The sequence below is a fragment of the Alexandromys fortis genome, unplaced genomic scaffold, assembly GCF_014885135.2.
Source record: "Alexandromys fortis isolate MF-2015 unplaced genomic scaffold, M_Fortis_MF-2015_v1.1 scaffold_83, whole genome shotgun sequence".
NCBI classification, from domain to species: Eukaryota; Metazoa; Chordata; class Mammalia; order Rodentia; family Cricetidae; genus Alexandromys; species Alexandromys fortis.
In genome coordinates, this window is record NW_026068001.1 from 1,254,505 (window position 1) to 1,276,959 (window position 22,455).

The 22,455-nt window shown below is 48.4% G+C and overlaps 3 protein-coding genes across 3 annotated transcripts; 2 read left to right on the forward strand and 1 right to left on the reverse strand.

Annotated features, from left to right (window-relative positions):
- The first annotated feature begins 7,736 nt into the window (after positions 1–7,736).
- On the forward strand, positions 7,737–12,348 carry LOC126512819 (E3 ubiquitin-protein ligase RNF26-like). The gene has a single exon (XM_050160802.1). It carries the CDS (start codon positions 10,027–10,029, stop codon positions 11,377–11,379), a length of 1,353 nt encoding a protein of 450 aa, XP_050016759.1. The 5' UTR covers positions 7,737–10,026; the 3' UTR covers positions 11,380–12,348.
- A 240-nt stretch (positions 12,349–12,588) lies between these two features.
- Positions 12,589–17,169, forward strand: Pcsk1n (proprotein convertase subtilisin/kexin type 1 inhibitor). The gene is made up of 3 exons (XM_050160812.1): positions 12,589–13,891; positions 16,042–16,508; positions 16,855–17,169. Exons 1-3 carry the CDS (start codon positions 13,778–13,780, stop codon positions 17,048–17,050), a joined length of 777 nt encoding a protein of 258 aa, XP_050016769.1. The 5' UTR covers positions 12,589–13,777; the 3' UTR covers positions 17,051–17,169.
- An 881-nt stretch (positions 17,170–18,050) lies between these two features.
- On the reverse strand, positions 18,051–18,948 carry Eras (ES cell expressed Ras). Its single transcript, XM_050160982.1, has one exon. It carries the CDS (start codon positions 18,927–18,929, stop codon positions 18,243–18,245), a length of 687 nt encoding a protein of 228 aa, XP_050016939.1. The 5' UTR covers positions 18,930–18,948; the 3' UTR covers positions 18,051–18,242.
- Positions 18,949–22,455: the final 3,507 nt, after the last annotated feature.

Genomic DNA, 22,455 nt, shown 5'->3' on the forward strand with positions numbered 1-22,455 from the left:
TTTTTTTGGTTTTTTGAGACAGGGTTTCTCTGTGGCTTTGGAGCCTGTCCTGGAACTAGCTCTTGTAGACCAGGCTGGTCTCGAACTCACAGAGATCCACCTGCCTCTGCCTCCCGAGTGCGGGGATTAAAGGCGTGCGCCACCACTGCCCGGTGGGAGAGGGTTTGGTGAGGTTGTCCTTTTAAACTGACAAAACCTCTCAGCCATCAAACTTCAGAGATCTTTAAGAAGGACAAAATTTTACTGGAGTTACTGATTAAAAAATGACAGAAAATTTACTTGGTTGGCACCCAGAACTACTCCTCCGGGTCCTCCATGGCCACTGTGGGTCGCATTTGCCTTGTGCTGTTTAGTGCAGGGCCTGCCAGGCTCTAGAAGATCCTGTGGGCTGAGAAATCTGTAGGAAGACAAGCCTACCTTGACCTGAGCAGCTAGGCTGTCAGTTTCAGTGATTCTGCCCATGTCAGGAGATCTTCAGTTTAGATAAAAGGCAGTTTTGCCCAGTGGTCAGCACTTGGCAGTTGAAGCGAATTGCAGATGGACCTTGTTCTGTGCCCATGTGTCTTCTTTGGAGGAAATAGAGTGCTGATGCTAGGAGCCAACATGTCTCTTTTTGTTATGAAAAGTTTTTTAATAATTAAATATTTAAATATCACATTCCCCAGATCTCTGAGCAGTTGAGGGCTGTTTATCAGTTGTAAGTACAGTATTGAATCTGTGTGGAGACCTGGGTCTGAGCTTGACCGCACTGGCTCTTAATAGGTAAGATTTACATTCATAAAAAGAAGTCAGAAAAAATTGCTTGCAATAGAAGGTTAACGGGCAGAACTGACAATAGTAGAGAACGGCTTAATATATCTTAAATGAGGGTTGGATTAAATATAAAGTATTTTTGTAAGAGACTTATAAGTACATACCAGTTTAAAACATGAGACTCATTGTTTTTGTAGTCTGAACTGAGATGTAATGAACAATTATAACATTAAACATAGGTGCGTTTAAGTTACATGTATGATCACACACAGAGAGTGAACAGGAATTGGGCAAAGTGGATGCTCTTGGTGGGCCCTACCAAAGGCATGCCACTGAACAAAACACATGCAACAGAGTCAACAAGAGGAATTTAGTGAAAAAAAAAAACATAAGTAAACCAGGGGACAAGGCAGGGTATACTTCAGTAAAGATGGGAGAACTTGGTCATCTGACCTGGCAGTTAAGATGGCAGTAAGGTCACCCATGTAACAGAGTTAACACTGGGGAACCAGGCAGGGAATACCTCAGTAAAGATGGCAGAACTTGGTCACCTGACCTGGCTTTCAGCCAGGATGGTGGCAAAGTCACCTGACCCCAGACAAACTGGCAGCAGTCACATGTCGTATGGAAAAGCCACAATTTTTGAGCTGCAGGGATTTTAACCTTAATAAGAGAGACCTAGAGGTGTGATCCTCCCTGTGGCTGAGCCGACATGCCACAAGCTGCAGAGGGGAGCAAAAGGCTAGAACTGAAAAAGCCGCCTCATGGATCTGACCAGTGTTGTTAGCAGCAGTAGCCATGGCATGATCCACTTGCCTGTGTGCTGCCAGTAGTCAGAAAGCTCCTATAAAAGTGGAGCTGGTGGGACACCGGCAGAGTGAGGGTAAGAGCTGAAGAAGTAGGGCATTAAGGCTTGTGTTTTTTTGGGCCTCTAAAAGGCTTCCCAGGGGGAAGGCTGGATTGATGGGTTTGGATGGCTTGCTTCCCATAGTTGAAACCGTGAAAACCCGTAAAACAGTGACACCACAAGGCCCACAGTAAGATGTCTCTTGACTGTGGGTGGGGTGTGAATCAGCACAACCTTTGGAAGACCTGTGGGAGGGCGTCCCCCCCAGGCCACGAGTGGGAAGGTAAGGCCTGGCTGGATCCAGTGTTGGGGTGACTCAGAAGCCAGAAAGGCCAGAGGCTGCTCCAAGTGGCCTTTCACAGCAAGGGAAAAAAGAAAAGAAATGAAAAAAAAAAAAAGAATCTGAGGGACCTTGGGCTCCCAGTCAAATGTACTGCACAGAGTGTGCAGTGCTAGCGTGGGAGGAATCCACAGATGAATGTCAGTGAAGGGCACAACCTTAGCCTTGAAGACCATGGTTAGGGGGTAGTCTCCCCCATTTCTAGAAACACCAAAGTGTTGCCAGAGCTCAATGGTCAATTCCTTGGGTTCGAAGAAATGGTTAAGATGACCAGAATGAGGAAACTCACCAATTGAAGCCAGTGTTGTTCAGAGAAATTACACTCAGGCATATGGAACACATGGTTGTTGTGGAGAAAAATTTCCTGGTTCTGGATCCCGACCCCAGGAGAGGTGCTTGGGGTGGGAGAGCCTCTCAAGTCTCAGCACCAATGTAATGGATTAATAAAAATGCTGCAGGATCCCTGGTGGCAACAGGCAGCAGAAATACTGCAGGTCCCCAAGCAGCAGGAGGCAGCGGGCCATGTGGTTGCAGGCAGTGGGTCCCAAGAGCAGCCAGTCCTAGACAGGGACTGTGCTTGAGACCATGCCACAGGTCTCTGAAGGTGGCTGGTCCTGGGCAGTGAGCCACGTGGTGGCGGAGGCTGTGGGCAAGAGACAGATGGATAGGTATACCATGCAGAGTGGAGTTGGATATTTATTTCGTGGTTATGGAAGGGAAGTGGGAAGGGGAGAAGAGCAGAGAGGGAGAGAGAGAGAGAAGAGAAGGGAAAGACCAAAGCTGCCTCTCTGAGAGGGAGACAGAAAAGAGAGACTAAGGCTGCAAGCAGGAAGGAAGACCTGCCTGCCTCAGTGGATGGGGGGGGGGGAGTGGGCGTGGCTTGTCTCTTAAAGAGACAGAATCATCACATTCCCATCTCTATTTTATAATAAAAAGGCTGGAGATTAGGCACCACAGGTTAAAGGAATTGGGGTGGCAGATTCTCAAGACTTCTGCTTCTTTGTGGGTGTTGTCTTTGGGGGGAGAATCCTGAGAAGGCTGGGTACTGGTCACATCCTGGCATAGTCGGTCTCTTTGCTCCTGTCCAGAGTTTGTGGTATGGAAATGTCTGGTGTCTCTTACACCTGTTTAAGGTATTGGCAGAACAGAAGACAAAGTTAAGGAAAAAATTTTTAGGACCAGGGAATTGAGGGGGGTGTATCTGACCTGTTTAAGGTGGATCCTTCAATTCGGCTCCCTGGAACTCACAAGAATTCTTTGGGTTTGTGAAAACCTAAGTTTTAGACATATACGTTGTATAAACAGTAGCATGTTTATGTCAGAATGACTGTGACAGATGTTTTTGCACAATGAAAAGTATTTTTAAGATTATGGAAGGCCCAATGAGAGAAAAGTTTGATAACTTGTATTTGCCCTCATACCTTTATAACTTGCAGGCACACACCTTAATAACTTGTAACTGTAATTTACTGACATTTGTTTGGTGAGGTTGTCCTTTTTTTTTTTTTTTTGGTTTTTTGAGACAGGGTTTCTCTGTGGCTTTGGAGCCTGTCCTGGAACTAGCTCTTGTAGACCAGGCTGGTCTCGAACTNTTTTTTTTTTTTTTTTTTGGTTTTTCAAGACAGGGTTTCTCTGAAGCTTTGGAGCCTGTCCTGGAACTAGCTCTTGTAGACCAGGCTGGCCTCGAACTCACAGAGATCCACCTGCCTCTGCCTCCCGAGTGCTGAAATTAAAGATCTGCCACCACTGCCCAGTTTATCCATTTTTTTTAAAGACTAATGTCTTGGTGTGGGGGCAGGTACACCTGCCATGGTGCATATGTACAGGTCAGAGGAAAGCTTTCCAGGATCAAATTTGGGTAGTAAGACTCTATGGCAACCTAGTTGTTTATTTTTTTTAAGAGTGACCATAATATATCCAGAAATGAGTCTCATTTGGGGAGAGGAGAGGTATGAGAAAGATTATCCTGGGTGGACATCCATCCCCCAAGTTCTATTATTCTGGTCAAACCCCTAATGGGATAAAGATTGCCTCTACTGGGCTCATGGATGATAAATACTACAAGTCGCTGCAAGGAGATAGGAACTTCCATATAAAATTGGTGCATCTGGAGACAAACAAAGGTGCAGTCCCTAGGGCCTCTGAAAGTCCCAACAAGAGCCTTGTGGCCCTCAGTAATGTCAACTGCAACACCTCTTCCTTGAACAACTCAGCGCCTAGCAATGCATGGCCAGTCTATCAACTGCCCTAGAAGGAAAAGATGGGTTGAGGTTTGTAGATATGCACCACACCCAATTAGAACCCAGCTGCGCAGCCATTAGTGAGCTTGGAACTGCAGCTGCAGTGCTCTGATGGACAAGATTCCATCATAACTAGAGTATCAGGGTTTCTGTCGGGCACCACTACCGTCCCTGCATCCCTGCACACACAGGCCCTGGCCCTCTAGCCTTTGGGGAACAAGCTCCCCTACGTGGTTGTAAGCTTGCCACCTGCTGGAGTTTTACTTGCTGAATTCCAAGTGCTGAATTCCCATGAGGGGTGGGGTCCAGACCCTACCCCCTTCCCATCTTTTGGTGCTCCCTAAGATTGCTATAGACCCTCCCTGAGTATCTGCCTGGGCCGTGCTACACTGGGCGCCTTACTTATTGCCTGACTTTTGCCAGCCTGTACACTTGGTCTGGACCGGTCTCGAGCCTCACTCCTCACGCTTAGAAGTAGCAGTCCTTTGCGGCATATCCATGCTCCATGAGGTGCAGCTTCTCAAACCCTAAGATCCAGTTCCCAGTTTCTACCACCAGGGTGCAGCTCGACCTTTGCAACTTGGAACTTTGCAGCTTGCTCTGCTGGATGCATAACTTCACTGCACTCGACCACATTGGACTCTGTCTTCCTGACCCAGCAAGGACATTAGGTGGTTTCTGTGCAAAAGAGCAGGCCCAGATTCCTAAGCTTGGTGGGAGGGGTTACTCTACAAATGGGATTTTGTGCTGGTAAAATCTTAAATTTGAAATGCAAAGAAAAAAATGGATGAAAAGAGAAATGGGAGAGAGACTAAAACAAGCCTCAGGTAAGAACTGAAGCAGCCTAGGACCTAGGGTAGAGAGAGACATTACATAATAGGAGAAAGTCCTTATGGTTATTCCACAGGGTGACTGATAGCCAGAGAATACAAAGAACTAAAGAAAAGAAAAATTGAGGGCTGGATAGATGGCTCAGTGGTTAAGAACATTGACTGCTCTTCCAGAGGTCCAAGGTTCAATTCCCAGCACCCACATGGCAGCTCACAACTGTCTAGAACTCCTGTTCTGGAGATCTGACACCCTCACACAGATGTACATGCAGGTAAAACACCAGTGTACATAAAATAAAAATAAATCATTTTTAAAAGTTGAACCCCCCCCCATTATAGATAATACAGTCAGTAAATGGCAAATGAACTAAGCAGAAACTTCTTAAAAGTTCAGCACCTTGCCATGCTTGGTGGTATTTTATGGACTCTGGAGCCAGAGGTAGGAAGATCTCTGTGAGTTTGAGACAAGCCTGGTCTTCATTGTGAGTTCCAGGTCTACATATCAAGACCCTGTCTTCACAAAATAAAACAGAAAAAAAAGTTCAACATCTTTAGCTATCAGGGAAAAGCAAATTAAAATTCCATCAAGATTCCATCTTTCTGAAGTACAAATTGCTGTCACCAAATGGTAGGGGTACGGGGAATGAGAGATGCTTTATACAGTATTGCTGGAAATGTAGTAGAAATCAGTAGAAAGTTTACTCAAAAAAACAAAAACTAACAACCCAGCTCTGCTACCCCCAAGTGTGTGCCTAAAGGAGCCACCATTCCACAAAGACACTGGCACAGCCATATTCATTGCAACACCATTCACAGTAAATCATTAGGGAATCTGCTTAGGTGCCTGTCAGCAGGAGCGGAGAAAGAAAATGTGAGAAAACAATAAAGAGAAGCCAGATGTAATGAGCCCATTGATGCTGGAGAGCCTGATGCAGGCTTCAAGCATTCTACCAACTGAGCCATACCCCCAGCTCTGAATAGCTCTTTAAAAGTGTTCATTTAAAAATTGTCATCAAATAGACATAAACTAGAATTTATCATTTTAAACATCCAGAGACTCTAGGAGGAAAGCCTGATTCAGATTCTCCTATACTTTCAGTTAACAATCAGAATAGAAAACTTGTGACCAGGTAGGTAGGTGTCTTCTAATCAATTTTTCAATTCTATCTTCACATAGTGCACTTGGATTTAGCATCACCTTGTTTCTGTGATCTCAATTCCAATAGATTGCTCCCTCCACTTCTCATGCTAATTACAAAGTCCTGGTGGTTTAACTTGTTTTTCTTTTCTTTTTTTTTTTTTTTTTGGTCTCCCCCACACCGAGGGGGGGTAGGCGAGATAGTGCCACACAGCACTCTACTGTGAACACCTAGAAGTACTTACTGTGCTTTTGATTGACAGACTAGAAACAGGTTCCCCTAAGTCCCTCCTCATTTGGATTAATGTACTAGGGCAGTATTTTACTTACCTAGTTATTATAATAGTTGCTACAGAGGATACTGATTAAACACCAAAGGAAGAGGTGGATAGGGCTGGGGATGGGGGCAGGGACAGAGATCTCATGCCCTCTGCAGGAGGAACTACTCAAGGAGGAATCTCAAGGAACTACTATGTGTTCAGCTAAACAGAACCCCTTCGAATCTAGTCCTTTTCAACATGTTTATGAACACAATTCATTACAACCATGGTTCTTAAACATGAACCTTTTGCCAGTCTCTGGAGAAGTTGGGGGTGGGGCCCAAGTCCCAGCTTTCAAATTCCATTTGGCATCTGGTCACCCAGCCCCCCACTCTGAAGCTACCTAGAGGCGGCAGTCAACAGGCAATCATTAGCATGTAAAAAGATAATCATTTTGAATATTCCAAGCATTTTAGGAATTGCATTCCAGGAAACAGAAGCAAAGATCAAAACTGTATTTTACAAAAATCACAACCATTTTAAAGCATAGAGTTGAGCTAAAGGCATTAAGCAAGTTCACACTGTCAAAGCAGCCAGCACCATTGCTCGTCTCTGCAACTCTGGAACTCTTGTGGTATTTTGTTTGTATGTTTTGAAACAAGATCCCCTGTAGTACAGGCTGACCTCTACCTAGCTATGCAGCTGAGGCTGATCTGGGTGTGCTTCTGATCCTCCTGCCTCTACCTTCTGGGTACTGGGATCACAGTGCACTTTCCCAACCCTTTGTGTGGCTCTAGGGCTAGAAGAGCTCAAGGGTGCTAGGCAAGCACTCTTAGCAACTGAGCTATGTCCCAAGTCCCTGGAAACTTCGTTTAAAACTTTTTTGTGCTGTTGGAGATGGGAGTCCAGGGCCTCAAGAATGCTGAGCAACTCTACCTCTGAGTTACCTCCCCAAACCTTTCCCTTTGTCTACTTCAAGTTTGACTCTTAGCTACTGATGAACACTTGGCCTCCTTCTGTTTGTCAGCTGATTAATATGCTGACTTGAATAGTCAAGTACAATACAAAAAATATTCAACTGGAGTATGGTAGTGCTGAGGGCTTGCCTAGTAAATGTGAGGCCCTAGGTTGGACCTAGCACCACAAATAATGTGTATCAGTTTGGAAACTATATTGTCGCGGTGCTCGCCTTTAATCCCAGCACTCAGGAGGCACAGGCAGGTGGATCTCTGTGAGTTCTAGGCTGATTGTAGTTCCAGGACAGGCTCCAAAGCTACAGAGAAACCCTGTCTCGAAAAAGACTATTTTGTTTGTAAGCAGCATTTTGCTCTAGGCCAGGTTGGCTTGGAATTATATAACCCTAGCTGGTCATCATCTCAAGGCACTCTCTCTGCCTCATCGCCTCAAACTCTGGGGTTACAAGTATCAGCCACTATTACAGGCTGAAAATGTAAAAGTGGGGATGCAATTTAGTGATAAGAGTGATTGTCTAGTATCAAGGCTCTGAATGTTGTAATCTGCTGGCCTGCTCTATCACCTGGACACCCTGTCCCTTTAAGACACAAGCTCCTAGTCCCCCTCCCCCCCCCTTTCCACCAAGGCACACAGATCTTCCACCTCCTCTCCAGCCCGCTCTCTTGCTCTCTCTCTCTGTCCTTTCCTTCTGGAGAGGCAACTTCTGCCTCTCTCTCCCTTCTTCTCCCCTTCCCTCTCCCCTGCCACAATCCACTAAATAAACTCTATATCCCAGCTCTCTGTCTGTCTCTCGCTCTCCATCATCTCCCACCCGCAAAAGGATCCGCAGAGGCCTCGGGTGGCCCCGCCCTGCCGCCCCGCCCCTGTTGCCCCTTGTGGGACTGCTGCCCTCACATAGGGCTGGCCTCAGGTCCTACCTCTTTATAAATGATAACACTGAGTCTGAATCCCAGCATATCTCTCTCTCTCTCTCTCTCTCTCTCTCTCTCTCTCTCTCTCTCTCTCTCACACACACACACACACACACACACAGAGTAATAATATGATGGCCTAGTACAGTGTGGTGCGAACTTGCAGTTCTAACTACTTAGGCTAGGAAGGAATACTACTTGATTTTGGTAATTTGGGACCAGCCTGAATAGAATAGCAAGAACACTTCTTTTTTTTTTTCAGTCACTGTGGCTGATTTCCTTTATCATCATTATTGCCATTTGTCACATCATGTTTCCTGCCAAACACTTTTTATTTGGATTTTTTTTTTGTTTTGTTTTTCGAGACAGGGTTTCTCTGTAGCTTTGGAGCTGTCCTGGAACTACCAGGCTGACCTCGAACTCACGGAGATCCTCCTGCCTTTGCCTCCTGAGTGCTAGGATTAAAGGCGTGCACCACCACCACCTTATCTAGTTTACACTAGTTTTATGTTAATACAGCCTTCAAATTGTAGTCAGGGTTTAGACAGACGCCTTCGATCCCATCCCCAGCACTACAAAACAAACAAGTAGTTTGGTCAGGAGTGAGGGTTTAGGAATGGGATGGGGAAATGGGGCTCAGTAGAGGAGCATTTCCTTAATATGTGCAAGGGTGCAAGGCCTTGGGTCCCCTTCCCATCCCTCCAAGGGAGGCACGGAGAAGTCAAGGCTTGAATTAGTGTGTTTCCTACTTTTTATTTATCTATTTATTTATTTATTTATTTATTTATTTATTTATTTATCTATCTATCTATCTATCTATTTATTTATTATGCCTGCAGGCCAGAAGAGGGCGCCAGACCTCATTACAGATGGTTGTGCGCCACCATGTGGTTGCTGGGAATTGAACTCAGGACCTTTGGAAGAGCAGGCAATGCTCTTAACCACTGAGCCATCTCTCCAGCCCCTTTTTTTTTTTTTTTTTTTTTTTTTTTTTTTGATTTTTCTAGACAGGGTTTCTCTGTAGCTTTGGAGCCTGTCCTGGAACTCACTCTGTAGACCAGGCTGGCCTCGAACTCACAGAGATCCTCCTGCCTCTGCCCTCCTCCTCCCCCCCCCCAGTGCTGGGATTAAAGGCGTGCGCCACCACTGGCGGCAGCAGTGTGTTTCGTACTTAAGATTCTCTCTAGGAGTCGTCACAATGTCATCTGAGGGCCCTATCAGGGAAGCAGTCACTTCAAAAGCCTTTACAACGTAGAGAGAGAGTCGCTGCAAGCGGGAGGACAAGGGGCCGGGCGGGACAGGGGCACCTGCGTGGCTGGCCTGCCAGTCGTGCCCAGCCTGCGCTGCCCCCACCCGGCCCCGGCCCCCACCGGTACTGGTGGGGCAGCTTTTCCTGATCCCGTCTCCTCCTTCCTGGTCTCCTCCCGGTCTGACCGATCCCCAGCCTCCTTGCTGCTTCAAGATTCTAAAACTGCGATTTCCTACAATCCTACTCACTGTCACTTTGGACTTGTTCTGCCTCTTTGCTCCCAAACAGTCTTCGAAACCGGGACTCCCTCCCCTCTCCTAAAAGTCTTCCCTCCAACCCACTTCAGACCTTGTTCTCCCCCTCCCTGGATTAGGCATTCACATCCCTTCCAAATTAACCCCCACCCCAACTCTCCAAATACTTGACACCGCCTTCACTGAGGACCGCCAGCCTTGATTTTGTACCCAGCACAACAGCGCTATCATGGAGGCTGTGTTCCCCTTGGTAAACTGGACGGTCCCGGTGCTGGACTGGATGGGCCCAGTGCTGGAGTGGTTGACTTTCCTGTTGGATCTTAACTTTTTGTTTGTGTCCTTCCTCCTGGCAAGCTTGGCCTGGCTTTTGGCCCTCATCTACAACCTGTCACACACGGTACTGACTTATTTCCTCCACTTTGGGCAAGTCCTGCTCTCGTTACTGGCCTTGGTTGAAGCACTGGTCGAATTTACCTTTGTGGGGTTGCAGCCCTTGTTTGCTTTTCTCTACAGCTGCTATTCTAGCTTGGAGAGCTTAAAGCTCCTAGGGCACCTGGCCTCTCATGGAGCTCTGAGGAGCCAAGAAGTACTGACCAGGGGCATCCTGAACATGGTCTCCAGCAACCATGCTTTGCTGTGCCAGGCCTGTGACATCTATGGCATTGCCATGAGCCTGGTGGCCTATGTGATCAATAGTCTGGTCAACATCTGCCTCGTCAGCACTCAGAACCTCTTTTCCCTGGTGCTGGCCCTGTGGGCTGCCATGGCAGGGGCTCCTTGGCAGATGCTAGACGTGCTGGTGGCTTTCCTCACTCACCTTTCTAGCAGTGGGATGGCCATGGCCAACCTCCTCTGGACCCCCTACCAGCTAGGGCTAGAGCTGTTGGCCTCAGTGGTCCTCCTCCTGGCCGGCTCTATGCTTTCCAATCTTACTATTTTCGTGTTGTTGGTTTGTATGTTGGCAGTGACTTTGACTGTGTTATACCCAGATTTTACCTTGAGGCTAGCCACCGGAGCACTCAATCAGCTCCATGCCCGACTATCCTACCACCAGCTCCGAGAAGATGTTGTTCGGCTCTGTCGCCTGGCACTGGGTCTGGAGGCCTGGCGCCAAGTCTGGAGACTTAGCCTGCAGCTGGCCAGCTGGCCGAATCAGGGAGGAGCGCTGGGGGCCCCACAACGTGTTGCCAGGAGGATGTCTTCAGCCAGAATCCAGGGACAAGACAATCTTCGTGAAGAAGAAGAAGAAGAAGGCGACGATGACGACGACAACGACGACGAAGAGGACAAAGAGGACATCAGGAGCTTCAGATCGGTATCCACATCCTCTAGAGGCCGAGAGAGACTCAATGAGGATGAACTTCCAGCAAGGCACGACCCATGGAGGCTGCTGGAGGAGCAGGAGGCGAGGAAGAGATGTGTCATCTGCCAGGACCAGAGCAAGACCGTGCTGCTTCTGCCCTGCCGGCACCTGTGCCTGTGCCAGGCCTGCACCGAGATCCTCATGCACCAACCTCTCTACTTCCGTAACTGCCCACTCTGCCGCCACCGCATTCTGCAAACCCTCAATGTCTACCTCTGATGACTCCCTCCCTGCCCGCCCACCCACTGCCCTCCACACAGTGGGACCACTTCAGCATTTTGCCTCTGGGTTTTGGCTAAACCTGAATTTGGGACTATTTACCCTGAGGCACTCAGTTCCTGGATGAACTTCAGGAGGGATTCCCAGATTTCAGCTCATTCCTCTCACACCTCCTACGGCACCGAACATGGTATCCCTCCCAGTCTCTTCGTGGCATTCTGCATTTCCCTAGAGTTCAAACAAGTGGCTAGGCCTTGGGGCATGCAGTGCCATTAGGTCTGCCTGCCCAGTTTCTAAAAAAATAAATAAAACATATAGAAGAACGAAGGGCTTCAGTTTCCTATTGAATGTTCCTTAGCTCCTATAGTCTAGCCAACCAGCCTCTAGCTTTTGCCACTTAAAATGCCCCAAGTTGCCAGGCGTAGTGGTATCCACCTTTAATCCCAGCACTTGGGAGGCAGAGGCAGGTGGATATCTGTGAGTTTGAGGCCAGCTGGGCTACACAGAGAAGCCCTGTCTGGGGGGCAAAGTGGGGTATACTACACCTCAGGTGGTTGCTTGCTTTAACAAAAGCAGCAGAGTAAGAGTCTCCTCAGTAGATGGTTGTTTCATCTTTAATGTACAAATATGTTACATAATAACCTGTCACACACTTGATAGGAGTGGGTTATATAATAAAAGATGTGAACATCAAGACATGGGAGAAATGGAAGCCATCACAAGTGTGTGTCCATTATATTGGTGTTTAATCTTCAGGTCTAGAAAGAAATGTACTTTTTTGTGTGTGATTTGAGGCAGAGTCTCACTATGCAGCCCTGGCTGGCCTTGTACTTACTGTGTAGCCCCAACTGGCCTTAGTCTTGCAGCCATCCTCCTGCCTCAGGCTTCCATGAAGGCCCTCAGGAAAAGATTTGCATTCTGATATCATCTATGACCCTGGGGATATATAGAGGTAACCAATAGGTTAGATCCTAGGCCACACAGATGGATCTTTTTTTTCCCTGTTTTTTTTTTTTTTTTGGCAGGGTCTTATATATAGCCCAGGTTAGGCTGAAACTCACTATCCTCCAGCCTCAGCTTTCCAAGTTCTAGAATTATAGGAGTGATCCAGTGGGTTTGGCTCTTTACTTTTATTTATTTTTTATAATTTATTTTATTTTATGTATATTGGTGTACTACCTGTGTATATATCTATATGAGGGTGTTGGATCCCCTGGAAAAAGTTTACATACCGACCGTTGTGAGCTGCCACGTGGGTGCTGGGAATTGAACCCAGGTCCTCTGGAAGAGCAGCCAGTGCTCTTAATCCATTGAGCCATTTCCATTCCTGCTTTACTTTTATTATTTATTTATTTTTTGGAGATAGGGTCTCAGTGTATAGCCTTGACTAACCTGAAACTTTCTATGTAGACCAGGATGACTTTGAACTCATAGAGCACTTCCTTCTACTGCCTCCCGAGTGCTGGGATAAAAGGGGCTCACCACCATGCCTGGCTTTTTTCTTCACTTTTAATGTATGTCATGTCACCATACTTTGTTTTAATTCTATTTTGATTTTTTTCTTTAGTTTCAATTATAAATGAAAGAAAAAAGAAATTCTTTCTGGAACAATACCTGGGCATAAATCTATGCATTTATGGAAAACAAGTAAATGCAGACAGTAAATTTAAAAAGAAATTGTGAGAGATTAAATGAGAGGAGACAGATAGGGAAAGGAAGATGCAGAGAGCTGAGGCTACACGAGGAAAATAAACACAGCCATGGAGAGGTGAAGGTAAGACAAAGAACTGAGCGAATGCAAAGGAGCCTTTAGTGAGCTCCTACCTCCTATCACGCCTATAGAACTTTGTGTTCATTTTGAGGTTGCAGTCGCTGGTAATAGCTTTATTTGGGCACAAGGCTAATTCATAGCAGTTTGAACTGAGCTGTCCATCATCATGTCCTCTGGACTGAACTCATTTTTCTGGGAACATCGTGCTCCACGGCATGCATCCAGTAATTGTTTATCCATCTAATAGTGTATAAAGTCTGTTGTTTCCCCAAGGACATAAACCAGACCTTTATTTCAGCCCACTGAGTCAATTTTCCTTGTCTGTCTGGTAATTCAACAGCAAGGTCTATTGCCTTAGCAACTGCCCTTCCACTACCATGGCAACCGCCAGTGCAGACTTCAGTTCTCCACTTTGCCCCTTGGACATCTCCATGGCGATGTGCAGGATGAAGAGAAGGCCAGAGCCCCAGTTCTGCGCCTGCGTAGAGTGACAGGAGGGGGTGAACAGGAGGGGGCCAGGCTCCTGGATGTGCGCAGCCTCAGAGAGCCACGGCTGTGCCCACTAGTCCCAGCTCTGCGCACTTGACAGCCAGTTCGCCCGTCCGGAGCCCGGCTCGTTGGGGCAGCATGGCAGGGTCGCCGCTGCTCTGGGGGCCGAGGGCCGGGGGCGTCGGCCTTTTGATGCTGCTGCTCATGGGTCTTCTGCGGCTTCCCCCAGCCCTGTCAACGAGGCCCGTAAAGGTGCGATTCCAGTTAGCAAGGAGTGGGGGTGGGGAGGAAGATGGGGGAAAGTGTTGTTGAGACATTCTTGCTGGTTTGTGCATAGAGATTGGCAAGGGTGTCCTGGGCTGCAGCTGACAGTCCCCCCACATAAGCCAAGCGCAGTTTCTGGGTGTGAGGGAGCTGGTGCTCAGGGCTCAGATAGCAGCAGATGCATCCTGAACATCCCTCAGCATCTGGGGCCTGGTCTGACCTCGACCCGCCCCGAGAGTGGTCTGTGGCTGTGTCCATGGCAGTAGGGCATATTCAGAAAAGATGTCGGTGTATCAGTATGCGAGCCTGGGATGTGATGACCGAGGTGTATAAATATTGTGTTCTTTTAGTATGTCTTTTGGTTTGACTGCCCCTAAACGTCCTGTAATACTGGAGATTCTTCTTTGACTTTTTTTGTGGGCCTGATTGCTTTCTCAGTGATACCATTTGTGAACCCTTATGTGTAATGACGTAGTATATGGGCGCACCTATGTGTTTCTGTGTTTTTTTTTTTTTCATTTTGGAAGGAGTGGTTCTTGTACCTCAGGGTACATATTTCATGGTGTCAGATTGAGTGCTTGGGGTTTTCATTGTGCATCCATGAGATGATTTCCTTCTTGCTTCATTGTGGAGCTGTGTCATTGCAGGGGAAGAAGCCATGATGTCTCTGCTCTGCATTGTGTTTTTCAAATGATGCCTAGCCTTGCACCTGGGTGGCTCAAAGAGCATTACAGCAGACATTTCCCCAACAAGGAATGTGCACATAGGCACGAAAGACCACTTCTATGCAGTTCCTTGCAGTAGATACAGCAGTGTCGGGTTGCATTGTGACATTTCAAGGGCTGTGTGTGTGTGTGTGTGTGTGTGTGTGTGTGTGTGTGTAGAGGGATTGCTGGTGATTGATTTCCCCAGGGGCTGAGTGCTGGATCCTGACCAAGGGGAGGGACATGGAGCAGCTTGCTCCTCTACCTCTTAAAAGCTGTCTGAATCACTGAGGATTTTTTTAGTTATTAAATATTTAGGATGGAACAATCTATCTAGCAGATATGTAGGTTATAAAAATAATGAAATAATCATCATAGCCACTATTCAGCTTAAGGGATAAAGTATGACTGATACTAGGACTCCTTTGCTAGCGCTACCTTCTATTTTCTGCCCATTGATTCCATTAGCTTTAAATGACGTTTTGTTTAGTTTCTGCTTTTGGAACATCATAGAAATGGAGTCAAGCTAGCTATCGGCTTTCTGATGATCTCACTAAGAAGTCTCTGGTGTTGGATAGTCTTAGGCTATCTAAAGTGCGATTCTAGAATTTGCCTTTGTGTGTGTGTGTGTGCGTGTGGTTTTGAATTGAGGCTTTTCTGCATGCTAGCGCCCAGAACCTTCTTTAGTTCTGCTTTGGTAGGAGATTCATTTCTATTGAAGTGTGTGGTTGTAGTTCATTTACTGATGCGCCACACTATATCCTGCGAGTGTATCATGAGTCTACTAGTCTATTTCTGGGGAATGCTTTCCTTTATTCCCCCTACTTTCATGCTATTATAAAATACCACTATGATGGTTCAGAAATTTATGTCCAGTAGGCTTTGAGTGCAACACCCTAGAAGTGGGTCATAAAATCTATTATTTTGAGACATGGATTTTCCTTTCAAAATGATCTTTGCTATTTATTTTGTTTTGTGAGACAGGGTTTCTCTGTGTAATCCTGGCTCTCCTGGAACTCACTTTGTAGACCAGGCTGGTCTCAAACTCAAAAAGATCTGCCTGCTGGGTTCAAAGGTGTGTGCACCATGCCCAACTTATTTTTGCAAATTTAATTTCCAGCAGCGAAATATTGTAGTTTTATTCAAAACCTGATATCGCCACACACACACACAAACAACGAAAAGTAAAAGAAGAAGAAGAAGAAGAAGAAGAAGAAGAAGAAGAAGAAGAAGAAGAAGAAGAAGAAGAAGAAGAAGAAGAAGAAGTCTGCGTGCCCTTGGAGATACTTGGGGATCTGCGGGGGCCTTAGAGACGATAGAAATTTGAGGGGCTCAGTGAATGTGGTAGTCATTTAAAATCCGTGGAGCCCCACCCCTAGTTGAGCTAGAGGGATGATGACATTATCTTTTTTCCCCCATTTCATCTTCTCGCAGGAGTCCCGCAGTCTGAGCGCAGCATCAGCGCCCTTGGCAGAGACAGGCACTCCCCGCCGCTTGCGTCGGGCCCTGCCGCGCGGAGAGGCGGCGGGTGCGGTGCACGAGCTGGCGCGGGCGCTGGCGCACCTGCTGGAGGCCGAGAGACAGGAACGCGCTCGTGCCGAGGCACAGGAGGCGGAGGATCAGCAGGCGCGTGTCCTGGCGCAGCTGCTGCGTGTCTGGGGCTCCCCGCGTGCCTCGGACCCACCCTTAGCCCCGGACGACGACCCGGACGCTCCTGCTGCACAGCTGGCACGTGCTCTGCTCCGCGCTCGCCTAGACCCCGCCGCCCTCGCGGCCCAGCTTGTCCCTGCGCCCGCCGCTGCGCTGCGCCCCCGGCCTCCAGTGTATGATGATGGCCCCACCGGCTCGGATGTCGAGGACACCGGCGGCGAGACTCCTGATGTGGACCCAGAGCTGCTGAGGTGCCGGGGTCATGGGGAGGGAGGGCGAGATAATCAAAGCGCTGTCGTGCTGGAGCCTGAGGAAGTGAAGTCCTGGATCCCGGTACAACTGACAGATGCCCCTCGATCGATCGTACTGGGTGGGACTATGCAGGACTAGGGCTCCAGGGGTGGATCGCTTTCTGCCTGGAAAGGCACTTTCTGGGATGGAAGGCGGGGACCCCTGACTTCCTCTGAAAGTAGTGAGTCCCTCGGCTTGAGTGGGGGGCGGGGTGAGAACAACGAGGTGTTACAAAATTCTGTTCAGGTTCGGGACTACTGGGGTAACCAGTAGCCGCATCCTCACAGCATTCCACTCCACCTGCAGGTACTTGCTGGGGCGGATCCTCACCGGAAGTTCGGAACCAGAGGCTGCTGCTGCTCCGCGCCGCCTCCGCCGATCTGTGGACCAGGACCCGGGTCCTGAGGTGCCTCCCGAGAGTGTGCTGGGGGCGCTGCTACGCGTGAAACGCCTGGATAACTCCTCACCCCAGGCGCCGGCACGCCGCCTCCTGCCTCCCTGAGCGCTGCAGCATCCCGCAAGCCCTGGAACCCAGGAGCGCTCCAGCAACCCTGACTTCCTGCCAGCACGTCCACAGCCGCCTGCTGGGCAACCCTGAGATCCCCATCCCTTGAATCCTCAATAAATGCCATCTATAGCAGCTTTGTCTGAGTGGGGTGTTCTAGGGGCTGGTGGGCTGGGCGAGTGATAGTGGCTGTCTCTTCGGATCCACTACTGACATGGAATATGTCCCTGCCTAGTCTTTGCTTTCCTCCCTGGCAAAAAAGAACCTACACAGTGAGCAGTGAAGGCGTGCAGTACTCACCAGGTGCCTGGGATACCCTTCTAGGCTTCACAGAGATGGGGTTCCCTGAGAGGCTCTGAGGTCACTTTCAGCCTCTGCCTCGGGTCCATGGCACTAAAGGTCAAGGGGCTACACTTGTTGCCCACCAGGACCAGGGGTTGCTTGTTGTGAGAGCCCCAGGTGGGTTACATATGCTGCAGTTGGCCCAGACACCCAGCACACCAACTGCCAAGCCCCGACCACAAAGGACTGAATATTCAGGCCTTCATTGCCTTTACACTGGTTATTTATCTGCCCTCGATATGTGCACATTTTCGAACAAATGTCACTTCATAAAGCTTTTTTTTAACCTTCCTGCCATTGCCTCCTTTAATATATAGCTTCCATCGCTGTCTAATCTTCCGTTGTACAAGGATGGAGGTTTTTCTCTATATTCCTGGTATCCAAAACAAAATTGTACGAAAGCTGGCTGTAGCATAGACACCTGTAATACCACACTTGAGAGGTGGAAACAGGATGATCAACCAGGAAAGAGTTAAGTATCAGCCTGAACTACATGAGACCCTGTCTCAGAACAAAACAATTTGGCATGGTGGCACATACCTTTTATCCCATTATCCCAGGACTCAGGAGGCAGAGGCAAGGAGCTCTCATTTCCAGCCAGGGCGACATAATACACAGTAAGACTGTCTCAAAAAAAGAAAAGACATTATGGAGGTAGCTTTGAATCCTGAGAACATTTAATTTTGCATAAAGCTTCATAAAACACAGCCAATACTAGACAGCCCATGTTACCAACAACTCCTCACCAAATGAAAAATAAAAAGATGTCCATGGTAACTGTTATTTGGTGGGGAAGGGGACTCTTATGCCAAAGAGAATTGTCATCCTGGTCTGCTGTGAGCGATATTCAGGCGACAGAGCAGCCACAGCTACAGACGGCTTTGTGGTGTCGGGGCTTCTTCATGCTTGCCTCCACCACCGCCTCCTGGGCCCGCTGAATCTCATGGACAAGCAGAGAAAAGGCTTCCTCTACACCTTGCCGTGTCTTGGCTGAGGTCTTTACGAAGGGGGCTCCCCACTTGTGAGCAAGGACAGCTGCAGCAGCCTGAGCATCTCCAGTAGAGGTCACTAGGTCACTCTTGTTGCCCACGAGTACTAGAGGCTGCTTCTGATGAGGGCTCCAGGACGACCAGATCTGCTGTAGCTGATCCAGAGATGAGGGGTCATCCAGAGCAAAGACTCCCAGCACGCCATCACCGGCTGCCAAGCACTGGTCACGAAGGGACCTGTGAATATCTTGCCCCGCTGTGTCCAGCACATTCAGAATGTAGCCCCCGTTGTCCAGGGCCACCTCCTTCCAGTAGGAATCCTGAATAGTGGGGTCGTGGTCTTTGACGAAGCAGTTGTGGGTCATCTGGATAGTGAGAGCACTTTTCCCAACACCACTTGCGCCCACCACCACTGCCTTGTACTCCGGAAGCTGCCTACCAGCATTTTTGCATTGTGCCCAAGCTTCGTGGCTTTCCTCTGGTGATCTGGTGCACTGTGTGTTGGAGCTCAGGTCCAAGACGCTAGACCTTGTCGGCAATGCCATTTCCCACCAGTCAGCTCAAGGAAGAGATACAAATAGCCGCTGCTGAGAGAAGACAATGACAGGTGAGACTGGTTGGAAGAAATGAGACCCCCCAGGTGCCATTGAATCAACACAGTTAAGTATACCTGGCTGTTTTCTCCTTATTTGGGGGTGGGGCAGGGTCTTAACCACAGCTCTAGCTAGCTTGGAACTTGTCCTACAGGTCAGGCTGACCTCAAAGTTTCAGCAAGCCTCCTGCCTCTGCTTTCCCAGTGTTAGTGTGCCCCACCAAGTCCAGTTTCTTTCTTTTAGAGATAGAAGGCAGTTTTTCTTTTAGCAAGCCTGGGAATCAAACCCAGAGTCTCTATCATTCAACTACTCCTTCAACACCGAGCAGGGATATTTGTTTTTCATATATATCTCATTTTTAAAATTGCAATTTTTTTTTTGTGCATGGGAGGTATTGGATTGGGATAGAGGGGGACTTAACCCTTGCAGGAGTAGGGTTGTGCTTGTGTAATAGCATTTGTGTGGCCGTCTAAGGACAATCTATGGAAGGAGGTTTTTTTTTTTTTTTTTTTTTTTTTTTTTTTTTTTTTTTCCTTCCCCTGCAGGAGTAAGGTAGTCAGGTTTGGGAGCAAACGCCTTTATCTCTGAACCACCTGGCCTGCCCTGGGATTTTTCAAGTCTTGCTTCTACTGATATCAGCATGCACTCCATAAAGCCCACCCAGTTAAAATGTGCGGCGCCTGTGGAGCCATCACTATAGCCGAATTTGAGAATGTTGAAAGTTTTGACCATCTTTATCTTGCGGAAAAGAATCTCTGTCCCATAGCAGTCTCTCTCCATTGCACAAGGAGAGTGGGATTTGGTGTGGTTTGGTTGTCTTTGAACCCCAGCTTAGCACAGTAGTGACTGTCTGGTGATTGAATGGCTGCTTGGAACTTTCCCACCCAAGAGGTCTATGTTCTAAAGAACATCTTACTGCCGAAGTTCAAGATCAGCCTCGGTTACAAACCACATTGGGAGCCGACTCTATCTCAACAACAACAACAACAAAAAAGAAAGACAGAAAAGAAAAAGGCAAACCAAATCATGTAGCCTAGTAACCACCTGTGTGAGGCAGGGACATAGGCACAGAAAGTAAAAACACTGGGGATGTGGTTCAGTTGGTAGAAAGCTTGCTCGAATTTCTGGATCTGATCCTGAGTATAATACAAAAGCAGGCAGAGGGCCAGCAAGACAGCTCAGGAGATACTACTAATGCTTGCTGGAAAAGCCCAGCAAGCTGAGTTTTCACTGGAGCCCATGTTAATTGGCGCACAGGTTTATCCCAGCACTTAGAAAGCACAGGCAGGTGAATCTCTGGGAGTTCCAGATGAGCCAGGGTTATAAAGGGAGACCTTAACTCCAAAAACCAAAGCCACTGCCACCAGCAACAAAAATCTCAAAACAGCAGCACTCCCAACCAAAGCAACCTTAACTGCTGTGAACTAACATTACTTTCTACATTTTATTTTATAATCCACACCGTTGCCTATAATCTCACGTTGTTTGGCACCAGATAAGTTAATTTTAGGTATTTTATTATTTAATTAAAAAAAATCTTCCTGTACGCCAAGCATTGATATGGCACGAAAAACAAAAACAAAAAAAAAACCGACTCAACTCCTGGGGCCTTGGAACAATGCTAGTGAAAAGAGGGACAATAAATATGATAAGTAAGGAAATTATCTTACATAGTAGAAGAGGTTAGCCACACAGCAGGTGCTCAATTTGTGTTAGCAAGTCATTAGCTCACTGAATGCACCTCCATATCCGGTTGGGGAAGGGCCTTCCGAGAGAGCCCCGGAATGGTGGTTGCCATACAGTTCACTAGAAACTGGGAGGGGTGGCAGTGGGGGCAGGTGGTGGGTTCCAGGGGTCCCCAGCAGATTCGGCAGCGGTAGCCTTTGGGGAAGTGAACAGAGATGGGGGTGACAGGGGAAGGTCTTAGGTGGAGGGATCCTTGAAAGGGGTGCAGGGTAAGAAGAAAGGTGGGCAGAGAACGGAGCTTTGGAGTAGGGCAATGTTTAGGGATGCAGAGAGGGAAAAGTCTGTAGAAAGAATCAGGATGGCCTCCGTGACGAGGCCCAAATCATAGAACCCAGGGGCTGGGGTGGCAGTCGAACAGGTGGAAAAGAGAGGTCAGGTTCTGGTGGAAACGAACAGCTTCCTTTCCAGATTAAAAGACGAGGGTCAGGAAAGAATCATTATTAAACTTGGGGCTAGAGCAACTGCCAATCTAGGGGTGCTGTGACCAGAGGTGGGGATAAATATGAGACGGGCGCCTCCCTAAGGTGCTAGCGATTAGCACAGTGATGGTAGGAGCTTGGGGGAGGCCGAGTGAGCCCCCAATATGGCCACTCAATCTCATCTTTGTGATACCTCAGGAAGGCAAGGGCTATATAGTCTCCAGGTCTTTTATTCCCAAGAAACGGGAAAGAGTGAGGGGACTGGCCCCAGGCTCCTCGGCAGGAACGGTAGATACATCACAGACCGGCGCTTCGGCCCTCAGCTTAACTTACACAGAGCCTCTAAAATGTGGAGTGTTGCTGAAGCATCCCCAGAGAACTCTGTGATCCCTGTGGACACCGGCTTTGAGCCGCTTGCACCAGTCTTCTGAACTCGCATCTCTGACCCAGGAAGGCTGGAGCCCCAGGAAGGCGAGGAGAAGCAGGCTGGGCACACGGGGTCAAAGAGGGAAAGGGCACCGGGTTGGTCCAAATAAGAGAGCTCCTCGGTGTCCTTCCCAGGGTTAGCTTGGACACCAGGGTTAGCTTGGACAACTCGCCTGATCTCTGCACTTTCCCGTGTCAGGTGAAGTGTAAAGCTCGGAGTTGGGGAAGGGCGGCCCTGATCCGCGCTCCTCCACTTCGGACTCAAGTTAGAACGGTGGCAGTAGCGCCCTGGCGCTCCTTTCTTCTCCCACCTTAAGAAACAGCCTTGCTTCCCGCTCAGCACAGGGCACTTAGGCACTCGACTAAGGTGAAGCTGAAGCGAGTGCAGAGTGTGAGACTCACTCCACAAGGCAAGGACGGGGAAGGGGCCCTGGAACCCTGCGCCAAAAGAAGTCTGCACCAGGAATGCCAGCGTTCCGCTTACCTGTGTCCCCGGAGTGGCGGTCTGCTGAGGGGCGGCAGGCTGTTCTGGCCGGACAGTCTGGGGGTTAGGATGCTCCCTACCCCCAGCAGCGGCAGAGGGCGGGGATGTGGGTTTGCCCCCTCCCACCTGCCCGACCCCTGACCCCCGCCTTCCCCCTCTGCCTTCGCACAATGTGGAGAGCAAATGTGGGCGGGACCTCCACCTGCCCCTCTCTACACAGCAACCCCCTCTCAGGCCCGCCCCTCCCTCGCCTGGATTGCTTGCTTTAGGGTTGGTTCAGCTTGGGCCATTTGTGTGTGTACAGGATTTGACCTGGAAGACATTTTGGAAACCATTTTGTGGTTTTTTTTTTGTTTGTTTGTTTGTTTTGTTTTGTTTTGTTTTTTTTGACTCAGAGAACTTG

Excerpts from the sequence above, each read along its gene's own strand:
- LOC126512819 (XM_050160802.1), top strand. The coding sequence starts at position 10,027 with ATGGAGGCTGTGTTCCCCTTGGTAAACTGGACGGTCCCGGTGCTGGAC.
- Pcsk1n (XM_050160812.1), top strand. The coding sequence starts at position 13,778 with ATGGCAGGGTCGCCGCTGCTCTGGGGGCCGAGGGCCGGGGGCGTCGGC. Across the intron at positions 13,892-16,041 it reads TGTCAACGAGGCCCGTAAAG|GAGTCCCGCAGTCTGAGCGC; the intron begins GTGCGATTCCAG and ends ATCTTCTCGCAG. Across the intron at positions 16,509-16,854 it reads GTGGACCCAGAGCTGCTGAG|GTACTTGCTGGGGCGGATCC; the intron begins GTGCCGGGGTCA and ends CTCCACCTGCAG.
- Eras (XM_050160982.1), bottom strand. The coding sequence starts at position 18,929 with ATGGCATTGCCGACAAGGTCTAGCGTCTTGGACCTGAGCTCCAACACA.